The sequence below is a fragment of the Leiobunum rupestre genome, chromosome 6 (assembly GCF_980474605.1).
Source record: "Leiobunum rupestre chromosome 6, qqLeiRupe1.1.hap1, whole genome shotgun sequence".
NCBI classification, from domain to species: domain Eukaryota; kingdom Metazoa; phylum Arthropoda; class Arachnida; order Opiliones; family Sclerosomatidae; genus Leiobunum; species Leiobunum rupestre.
In genome coordinates, this window is record NC_143389.1 from 19,754,064 (window position 1) to 19,765,975 (window position 11,912).

The following is an 11,912-nucleotide window of genomic DNA, read 5'->3' on the forward strand; positions in this document are numbered from 1 at the left end:
AAGCTCTTCGGTTTCCCCTTCCATAAAAACTTGTTGAGGTTAACGGTAATAGTTAGTGTAGGGAGCTTTTGGCTCGCGTGGCTTGCAAGGCTTGCCCCACCCTCCTACGCAGTGTAACCCGGCCACCTGAATTTAAAGGCTTCAAAAGTCGCTTGATGACTTAGGCCTAAGGTGGTGCCTTGGGTATTAGCCTAGCTGACTATTATTATTATTATTATTATTATTATTATAATTATTATTATTAAACAAATTTTTCTGGGTAAAAATCTAAATTTATTTGTACAGTTTTCAATATTGAAAATTTACAATCTCGTAAAATGTGAAATTTGGCTTCAAAATAAATATATCTTCTACGTTCTTAGTCAGACTTGCAATCTTCCATGGGCATTTCCATCATCAAGACACTGAAAATACATTTTAATTGATTATGAATGATCCGTTGTTTTTGGACAGATAAAGGCCTAAGAATATTATCAGGTATACAAATTACAACTATGTTTTGAACACCATATATTATTGTAAAATTGTATGTATGAAAATAGATGGAATTCGAAATAAAAATTCTACCGTAAACCAAAACAACTTTTAAATTTACTCTAGTTAAGTGGGTAAACTAAAAATATAGATAATAATTAAAATTTCAATAAAATATGCACGTGTATCTTTCTAATATCAGGAAGAATAGGAATATCTAGCAAGTCAAAGTTCGTAAATTAAATTGAAACAGTAGCCCCATCTGTCGGGATTTCGTTTTTTTTTTGTACCCAATAATTGGCAATCGATAAAATATTTACTCATTTTTGATAAATTTGAATAGTATATTTTAATTAAAGTTAAGCTAAATAAATTCTTCGTTAAATCATTTTTCTCAAACTAATTCTCGAATTATGAAAAAAAACGTTCCTATTACCGATACCAGATGGCGATATACTATAAGAAAAATAGCGTGGTTTCGTTGGCGATCGAGGATAATAGTTAGTAGAGCATTCTAGTAAAACTGGAAGGGAGTTCTCAGTTCAATTTAAAAACATTCTTGGTAAATTAAATTGTAGTTATTTTTGGAATGAAAAATGCAACATACCCGCAGTTTTCGTATTGCATGGTGCATTTGTTAGGGTAGATCTTTCCGTCTCCGCCGCAAACTGGGCGGTAATCCTTACTGCAAGCTCCTGGACAAATGAAGTTGTTGCCACGGCAGTTTTCGAAGGAATCGGACTCGCTTACACCAGATTTTTCGAGCATGCACTTGTTAACGTACACCTTCTTGTCGGTGCCACACCTTGGGCTGAACTCCAAAGTGCAAATTTCAGCGGCAACTATGAATTTATCAAAATTATTAAGAAACATAATACTTCAAGTTCCCAATCATTTTGGTGTTAACGTGCTTGTATTATTATAGACCTAAAATGCATACCAAAATGATTTGAATAACATTGTGACAATTAAACAGAGTCGTAGCAAAGGCATGGCGCGTGGGAGAAAAGCCCAAATATTGGGCATTTAATATATCCGAGACCATTAGTGTTAGCAACGCTAATAACACATCAATTGATAGTTAATATCAAACCCTCGCGGCAATAACATAAATATGGACAATTGATGGCACAAAAAAATAGCCTTTTCTATCTCCGATATTGTTTAGGAAAAAATATAAATTATAAATTGACAAGTTATCCATCCCTCGCTGTTTCAAAATGCATTTTCCGACTCATAGGCCAAAACATATTAGTCATTTGGGATGATAAAATTGGCGAATAAGTAGATAAGTCCATTATGAAAAGGGATAATAAAGCTAAACATTAAACAAATTTGAAGAAATTTAAAAACTTACTATTAGCTCGTACCGATAGGTTTTCGAGCAAACAAAAAACGCGAAACTCGGACCAAATAGAACTTCGAGTGAAAAACTAAATTAAATTAAATAAAATAGCCAGAAATTCCAACGGTAGACCGGTTTCGTCCTATTTAGGACTCATCAGTACCGTGCGGGAAATCTGGCTTGCGACTATAACGCCGAATAAAGAAACTAAGCCTAAATATTAAAAATTTCTGGCTATTTTATTTTATTTTATTTAATTTTTCACTCGAAGATCTATTTGGTTCGAGTTTCGCGTTTTTTGTTTGCTCGACGACCTATCGGTACGAGCTAATAGTAAGTTTTTAAATTTCTTCAAACTTGTTTAGGGTTTAGCTTTATTATCCCTTTTCATAATGGACTTATCTACTTATTCGCCAATTTTATCATCCTTTACAATGCAGTCCATAGGTGGTTCTTTTTAACTTAACATATTAGTCATTTGTTTGATATTTTAGGGTTAGTAGTTTAAATGATACATCAAAGAATTTTTTACTCTTAAATTACACCTTTTTGCCTTCAATCTAACAAAACTGTGGGGACATTTGATAGTTTGTTAACTTTCGGTACGATTAGAATTTACAAAAGTCGAATAAAATAAGTGGGGCTATTACCATTGATAAAAGTGACGACGTTATGAAAAACCGTATAAGCTATATTCGGTTTTTGTTATAAGGAATTTATATAAAGACTGTCGCCAGGAAAGCAATGTACATATCATAATACATACGTAAATGATTAAGGTAACAATGGATGCTAATCTGTGATTTCAAATTATATCATATTTAGCCTAAGTACTAACCTAGTCTTATAGTCTAATCTATGTCAACATTTAAAAGGCAACAGAACCGTTCAAATAATTAGAAGAAAAGTGATTTGAGGAATCATAACTGAATGCGATTCTTACCCGCTGCTCCAACCAAAAATAGCAACACGCATGCGACCTTCATTTTTCTATCGAAAGTGTTTACGTTCAAAGGATATAAATCAAATAAATTAAATTATGTTTAGTAGCGTTCCTTTTATACTAATTCGCTTATAGGAAAAAGACTGAGAAGCGGATAATAATATTTTAAGATAAAATTGAGCTTTTCTTGAGAATGTTAACATCTGCTCAATTATAATCATCTTGTTTGAGCTAGGAATAACATCTGTAAATAGTTATCTTTTATGTGAATATCGCATTTTCTTCGAGAAAGTAAAAACACGAAGGTCCTTTAAGATTAGCAGGATGTTACGATACCCTTAAATCATGCCATGGTGGGTCGAACAACACGGCCAACTTTTCCTTTTCCGGATTTGAAAAATAAAAATTTTTATTTCATATTTCCATGAACAATAAATACGGAAATCCTTGAGCTACGTAATTTAAATATTGATGTACATATAATAAATTAGTTTCAACCTAAAAGCAAACAAATGCTTAATCAATTTGAACCACCCTCCAACGCATGGTAACCCGGCCACCTGAATTAATGGCTTCAAAAGTCGCATGATCACTTAGGCCTAAGGTGGTGCCTTGGGTATTAGCCTAGCTGATTATTATTATAAAAAAAATTATTATATTTTTGTTTAATTTGTTGCGTTAAAAAATGCAAGCAAACAAATTCCAAAATAAATTTAAAAGCTGAGTGAATCTCATTCCATAATTTCTAAACAAAATATTGTTATTAATGTTAGCATAAGTTACACAATAAATCCATGTAAGATTCTTAAATTAAATTAATTCTTAAATTATGAATTTTATTATGATAGTCTGTTCGCCAATAACCACAGATCATTACATTACTAAAAGATACGCCAGTTTTTGAATATGCCAATAAAGGAAGAAATATTCGTTGCAGCAGTTTTAACAGATCAGACATCGCTTCATGAATATTGGAAGTCTTTCAAAAATAAAAATATCGCTTACTTTGTCGAAATAACGGCGAATTATTGAATTGGATATTATATTCATTTGATTCTGTTCTGTTACTAATTATGTCAGTAAAACAAGTCATATAAGGGGGGTGGCGCAAGCTAATTTTGGTGCCCCTTGGAGTAGCGAGCGAAGCGAGCTAGGCGTTCCCGAAATTTATAATTGACAAATGGATGGAAAATACAATTTCATTGCAGACTTTGCGGGTATTTTAGTGACGTTAATAAATGATTGCCTTACATGGTATCGAAAAATGTGGATGAATTTATTAAAATTACTCCGGAAAAAAATTTGTTAAAAGTAGATGATAAAATTTTTGTACTATTAATTTTTTCAAACATCCTGGGGCCCCTTGTAGGCTTGGTGCCCTAGGCCCAGGCCTAGTCGGCCTATTGGGTAATCCGGCACTGGGCGCAGCAAGAAGAGTCGGTTACGATCCCAGCTTGTGGCACTGAGTACAACTCCTTCTGTGTTGAGTTTGTAAGTTATCCCCCCGTTGATTAAAGGGGTTTTGCACCGAGCTCTTCGGTTTTCACTTTTCATAAAAATGTGTACAGGTTAACGTTAATAGTAAGTGTAGGAAGCTGTAGGCTCGAGTGCCATGAAGGACTTGCCAACACCCTGCTACGAATTGTAACCAGGCCATAGGAATGATTGGCTTTAAAAGTCGCTCGATGAATTAGGCCTATAAGGGGTTCCTAGCTGATTATTATTATTGAACAAATAAATACAAATATTTTGTGGTTTCATAAATGCAATAATAATAATAACCGCAAAGGTTCTTTTGAGAAATCGATAACTTTTGCTTTTAAATAAAAGCAATAATATTTATTATTTCATTTCCTAAATTTATAGTTTTATCACTGTTATTATTCTAACCTATAAATAAAAATATAGATAAATAAAATGTTATTATTTTATTTATCACGAAACACTTTCCCATCCCAAATTACTCTATGTTTAGTATATTTCCTTTTAGTTATTGCCATACCGAAGCTTAAGCCTCAGCCGCTAGGTTGGCTGCGAGCCTGTGGGAATGTCAGCGAACAGGAAAACCTGTTTGCTTCGCTAACGCTGGAGATAAAGCAAATTTAGAAGCACAGCGGTTTTATTATTCCTGCTTATATTTTGCGTTTCTGCAATTATGTTTGCCATTTCTTTTCAACAAAAAATAAAATTCCTTTATAAGACACCTTTGCAGAGTTTTCTCTCTCATTTTAACTCCAAAACCTACAAAGAGTTTTCATTTATTGGACCCGTTATTTCATTATCTTAAAGCCGACTTTTCGGGTTTGCATCAGTTTTGATTGCCTTGTTTTACTATATTTTCGACGGAGCTGAAAACACCAAGATAGTGGTTCAACCTTGAAAGGCAGAGGAGTTAACTACGAAGTTGTCTTTATTTGCAGTTAAAATAAACTTCTCCGAGGGGACTATGTCCCCTAGGAGGGTTTTTTAACAATCATCGTGTCTGTCTGTCTGTCTGGGCTGCATTTTCGCGGCTAAGTGTAATCACTGCGTTCACAGTTTCTTAGAATTAGGGAAAAGCGTTTTCCAAAAGAGCCCTCTGGTTGTCATTGGGTGTAGTATGAATTTTTTTCAACTTGTGTCAGTACCGGGCGTGATCGAACCCGAGCCCTCCGGAACGACACGTGAGCATTTTATCACAGAACCACGGATACTTGTTACGCTTCACTGAAAATTAGAAACCCTTCCGAGGAGACGTATATTTTGGCTTGCCAACTTGTTTTGATTTTTGAATTACCAGATCAAAATTTTCAAGGTCCGTGATATTAGTTATAATTTAATAAAAGACTGAAATATAATATATAAACCTTTTGAAGGTTGAGGTCACCATTTTCAGTTTACCTGGTTTATATTAGTTAATATTTTTAATACGATTTTGATATATTTTCGAGGCAAGCCATTTGAAGGTCAAGATTGGCTTTTTGAAGGACGTGATCGCCATTAGCAATCACTCGTTTGAACATCTTGATTTAGACATACACGAGAGACAAATTGAATTTAGAACGCAGTGGGATGGGAGGCAGAGTAAAAGTGAACTAAGCTACTTGATACATGTGACTCTTTCTATTTAGCTTTTTCGTTACGCACGTTTCAAAGGTGATAATATTTGCGTGCGTAACGAAAAACGCACCAATTTGGCGCGCTTGTTAAAGGTAAATTTTATTAAATCCTGGTTACATGGTCAACAAGATACTTCATTATTACACTTATAATATATAGGAAGAAAAATGAGATGCCAGAGCCAAATCAGACACCCTGTATTAGTTTTATTATTTTGTTACTGCTACGTTGCTGTATTTACAAATACAAAGATTTGGTTTAAAGATGTTAACACGAACTTCATTCCGTGAAATAATTGACTGTTTACGCGCGAAATCAGTCGATTCTGGAGCGGTACTGTTTCGCATTCGTTACCATGGATACGTCCGCTAATCTTCGTCCACGTGCGAGAATTTCTACGAGTGGAAAGAATTTATTGGCGACACGTTTTTCAGCGCTTCTCGGTGGGCCATTAGCGATAAAAATATTCGCTTAAAACAAAACATTTGTATTAACATCGCAGGAAATATATCTAGTTATCATATTTGAATTTCTCATCGTCCAACATCATGCGGCAACGGAAGTAAAATTATGGTAAGCTGACCTGTTCAAGATTTAATATCGAAATATTATATTTAGTTCAAATAGTTATGGTCATGTACTACAGCTAAAACGTTAGGGACTAGAATTGATTTCGATTTAGCATCATTTGATTTAGCTTCGTATTTTCGTATTCTTTCATCTCTCATTTATTAACGAAAATATTTAAAGAAAGTCACAACATTTAAAAAAAATATTTTTGCTCATATACTTACAAAATAACATTTATTATTATCCCACAAATCAAGTACGCCTGTTTATTTATAGCCTTTCAGTCTTTGTTTACTGTTGGTAAAACTGGATTTCCCACTGCTTGTTGCCAGTACTATTTATAGGAAACACCGTATCATATATGGTAGTCTTATCAAAAAACATCTCAAAATGTTCTTAAAATTCTTTACAATATTCTTTGAGCAAGCTTATTAATCTCATATAAAAATCTGGCAAATAAAGTTCTGAAAATGTTAGAAAATTAAATAAATCAATGAAGTGAATAAGGTCATGGTTAGAAGCGCTTCTAAAAATCGATGTGTTATACCATTTAAAATTCATCCAGTGAATCGAAAATCACTTTTATTTAATCTAGAAAAACAATAACGGATCTAAAATTTTAAATTAAAATAATTGTTTTACTACCAGTTGAAGTTACCAAATATTAACATCCTTTTGGAGTAAGAATCCAAAACTGTGTTATGGATTTTATCTAAAAATTGCTATGTGTAAAACCATTTCTTACTGTAGAAATACGTAAAAAAATGGGTGAAAGCATATGCTAATTGGGTGTATTATATGAAAAGGTATATTTAGATAATTTTACAAGCCCATGGAAGTGAGGCTATTTACAAGACACATTAACCAAACATGATGTCGATGTAATTTCAGGGTTTTATTGAGTAGTTTTCCCGTCACCTAGGCTCCGTGCCGGCTTGCCGATCAATGTTGAAACTGAGCGACCTTGGTTATCAATATTTATCAAGCAGACCTATTAGGAACATGCAACCTACAATATAAGCGTTCACTCTTGTCAGCGAACAGTATTAGATACTTTTTAGTTTTATACCACTTAGATAAATGCTATATCAAAGCTACCATATAAGTAACATAATAACACTTTCTATTGCTTTAATACTAATTTCCTAATTGAAACTTTTTCGCCACTGACATCCTCTCCAAGCTCCGACTGGAACTTGTACCGGAACTGAGTATTATGTTATCGTCCTTGGTACCTTGGGCATATTTATACACTAGGAGGGTCTGTGCTGAGAACTAAACCTAGATATCGCATTAGATTTTAAAATCAGTTCGGTGATTATTTTTCCTAATTGTCATACACTTATCATTATGATGTTATTTATGGTGCTACTTTAGTATGAAGTCAATTCCTTTATTGAAATTTTTCGTATCAAAATAAGATTGGTATTTGTTCAGCCTAAGATATCAGATAAATGTTGATCGGTAGTAATTGAAGACCATAATTTCCGATTTTCGTTCCCTACTTTTCACAGATTCAACTTGAACTTGATTTCCCGTCTTTTGAAATGAGGACCGTATAGCCGAACTCTGCAATCTAGGGGACATTTGATACATATTCCGTGACATTCTCTTAAACTGGCGAAGGCTACCGAAATAATTGCGAAAAAGGTAATTCAGGATTTATTCTATCCAAAAGAACTATCGGTAGAAAGAATGGCAGTACGTTGCCAGACTATAAGCGTTGCTTCAGCCGTGAATGGAAAAGTGCGTTAAACAGATTTACGTTTGAATAGTCCTAACGCTATTGTAGAGCATGTTTGAAGAAGGCGTGCATATTAACCACGTCCAGAATAATTTCGTTAACTTTTCGGTTTTTCATCCAACACATGCAAGAGGTCACCAAAACAATGTAGACAAACCACCCATTAAAATGTTAGCAACATTCATTTGGCTGGTCGGGTAGTCAATGATTGAAGCGCTATACCACTCAAAATTCTTGATTCACCATCTAAAACGGCTTTCGGCTAAGCAATAACATCGTGGGTTTGTGCATCTGACCACGATACAATTCGCCCGACTTCCCAAAATTTATTATAATGTAAATTATATTTCGTTTTTTTTTCTGTGTTGTTTACCTATGTCGAACCACATTTAAGCCCCCACTATGGCTTCGTGGTCTTTGTATATATTAAATAAGTATATACATAAATACATTCAATAGATACTACCGGAGCCAAATGAAATTGAAATGAATATCTTTCTGTAAAACGAAATAATAGACCAGGAATGCCCTAATAGGCGCTGTATACTAAATGACGACTTTGACGTTCAAAATGGTGAACTCGAGCTTAAATATGGGGAGCTCAAGCTTCAAAATGATGAGCTCGAACTTGAAAACTGAGATCTCGACACCTAATCCCATCATCAATAATCAAGATAGACCCACCCACGATTCACCATTACCATAATTTATAGACAGTTCATTTCGGATTTTAGATATAATATACTTAAAAGAACCATATATAAATGTTATATGAACCAAATAAAACCGATAGAAAATAGTAGTAAAATATAATAAAATAATAGTAAAATATGCATTGTCTTCAAAAAAGAGCAGCTATAAATCATTTTGTTTATTGGCATTACTTCGAAACGGATGTAGTGGTTTTATTGTACAACAGTGAGTTTTAATTAAGATTATTATTGTTGTTGTGTATCAAGACAGGTCACATCTGTTTGTGACACTAAAACAGGTATGGAAGACGTATTAATTAAGAATGGGTATTTAGTTTGCATTAAGAGTCAAACCGCAAATAATCAAATGTCCAAAAAAATTTTAAATTACCTTTCATTAATTATCTGTACAAAAATAGTAACTTTAGTGCTAATTAAAGGTGCGTTTGACGAAATATCTGTTAAGGGTACAGTACATACTAAGCGCTCATAGGATAATTTCCAATTTCAATAAATGTTGTAGAAATGGAAAATTATCGAGAAAAAAATTATCATAGTACAATTACAACAAAAATAATAAAAATTAAAGGAATACACATTTAGCTAGCCCAACTTGTCACTTTTTCAAGTCGTGTTTTTCAAAGAAAAATTCGTAAAATTTTTTCGAACCAACGATATTCTTAAGTTTTCGATGACGCTCTACTAGTTTCCCATTGACAAATTAATTCCAGCACCTAGCGGTGAAAAATTAAGTTTTGGAAAAACGTGAAAATAATTTCCGAAATTGATGAAATTTTGTCAGCGAGTGTCTCCCGGCATATATAACGTACCATAAAAATTTCAACTTTCTAGAAAACATAAATTTAAAAAAAAACTTTTTCGAGCTTAAAAAAATACCCTGTATAATATTTCCTAATAAAGGGGTTCGCCTGCAGAAAAACGACGCTGACTACTAGGGGCAGGTCACTTCCTTGATTAACGATGCACCCCTCAAAATATTAAATCCGATTTAATCGTGATTATTTTGATTAAATTCAATTTAATCACGATTAAGTTGATTAAATCACGTATAATCATGAATAGAATGTTTAAATCTGATTTAATCTGATTAAAATGATTAAATCTGTTTAAAATGATTAAATCCTGATTAAAAAATTATATCGTGATTAGTATTATTAAATCGTACTTTAGTTTTGATTTTAATGATAAATTATCTATTCGACCGATTATATTGATTAAATCGTGATTAAAATAATTAAATCTAATTGAAAAGATTAGATCATGATTAGAATGATTAAATCTCGTTTAAACGATTAAATCCTGATTTAACAGATTAATCGTGATTAGACTTTCTAATCTTGATTAGATTTTTTAATCTTGATTACCCTGATTTAACCATTTTACTATGATTAAGACGCACCCAAAATGGAAGTGACCTGCCCCTCGGCCGACTACCACATTTACGGAATCTAGACATCAATAATGTTCAATTTAAAAGGAACCACAGTCACGCAATGTATGCAGTACAATTGTTTTTCATGTGAAGTTACTAACTCTTACTTCCAATAATCTACGTTTGGAAGATGAAGGTGAAATCAAAGACAGTAAACATCCTCAAGTTTTGAGCGGTATTAGGGTTGGAATAGTTTCAAATCTGTCACTTGGTTTTAAGAAAATGGTAGGAAAACCAAACCCAGGACCACCACTCAAATCTCCAATTTTTTATAATAAAAATAGCATAATATTTCTAAAAATATAGGACTTTATAATACTATATATGCTATTTCATTTATTAACTTTATGCATTTAAAAAAATCTATATTTAATGAAATAAATCTTTGATTTTCACTTAAAAAATAGAAACTATTTAACCATTCTATCACCAAAATATACAAGTAGCTAACAATACCAGAAGAATAGACTAAAATGACTTTGTTTAGGAATTTATCCTGTAGCTAAATCTTGCAATTTAACTGAGGGGCCGGATTTGAAATATCATAGGATTTTTGGGGATTTTCCAAAAAATATAGGATGTTAAGGACATTTTTGAAAATATAGTTTTTTATAGGAATTATAGGACCTCTGGGGCCCTGCAAACCTTCGTTCTTACCCTAATAAGCTTTATATATGCACAATGCAAAAACGTTAATTATTCGTTTAATAATACAGTAAACGGAAAAGTCTAAAACTCGTACCTACTACTTTCAAATACGTTTTATTTTTGTAAATTGTAACCGATGGCTGTAGCCCTACTACTGTCCTTTTTTCAGTCAAATGCTTTGCCGAAATATTCTTTAATGGCCTTCACCAACGCGTGATTTAGCGGAAACATCACGTGACCGGATAGGCGTTATTTCCACCCCAGAACTCCCCTTAACGACGCTCTGTATTTTAGCGCTAGGAGAGGGACTTCAACTCAAAATGCAAGAGTGCTTTGCTTTGAAAGACTAATACATTGAGTTGGGAATATTAATCTAGAGATCCAATCAAATCTGCTCCCCGCGAAACAAGTTTTTGAAAATAACGAATGTGCTGTCTCCTCTAAAATGACGAGAAAACGTTATCATATGACCCGTGGCGCCACCCATTATTTTTGAAGAAAAAAAATCTTTTTGCCGGAAAACGCGTCTTATTTGAACGAACCATTGAGAGATAGACGGCGCCACGGGTAGAATGATCAAGTTTTCTCGTCATTTTTGAGCAGACGACAGTATTCTTATTTTTAAAAACCTTGTTTCGCGTAATACTGAAATCCGACGTTTTGATTGGACCTCTAGATTAATATTCCCAGCTCAATGGACTAATATCATCACAAACTCTGGAGGCTGACCGCAAGCTTCTGTCACAAAATACACTATAGTGAGAGCGCATGGTTACAAAAACACCCGAATTATTCGGAATTGGTAAACAGCTCTCGATGTGGTTCCATATCAGATTTTAAGTAGTACTATGACACGTATCACCATAAACAAAGTCATAACTTTACCACCTTTACCACCCGAGTTACACGCGCTTTGCCATTTTTTATTCGTAAACGACGTAAAG

General features: G+C 33.5%; 1 protein-coding gene across 1 annotated transcript; it reads right to left on the bottom strand.

Annotated features, from left to right (window-relative positions):
- Positions 1–250: 250 nt before the first annotated feature.
- On the bottom strand, positions 251–2,850 carry LOC149940248 (uncharacterized). The gene is made up of 3 exons (XM_090177961.1): positions 2,763–2,850; positions 1,082–1,316; positions 251–404 (listed from the first exon to the last, which is right to left on the bottom strand). The coding sequence occupies exons 1-3, from the start codon at positions 2,803–2,805 to the stop codon at positions 359–361; spliced, it is 324 nt and encodes a 107-aa protein (XP_090034087.1). The 5' UTR covers positions 2,806–2,850; the 3' UTR covers positions 251–358.
- Positions 2,851–11,912: the final 9,062 nt, after the last annotated feature.

Excerpts from the sequence above, each read along its gene's own strand:
- LOC149940248 (XM_090177961.1), bottom strand. The coding sequence starts at position 2,805 with ATGAAGGTCGCATGCGTGTTGCTATTTTTGGTTGGAGCAGCGG. Across the intron at positions 1,317-2,762 it reads ATTTTTGGTTGGAGCAGCGG|TTGCCGCTGAAATTTGCACT; the intron begins GTAAGAATCGCA and ends ATAAATTCATAG. Across the intron at positions 405-1,081 it reads ATGCAATACGAAAACTGCGG|TGTCTTGATGATGGAAATGC; the intron begins GTATGTTGCATT and ends ATGTATTTTCAG.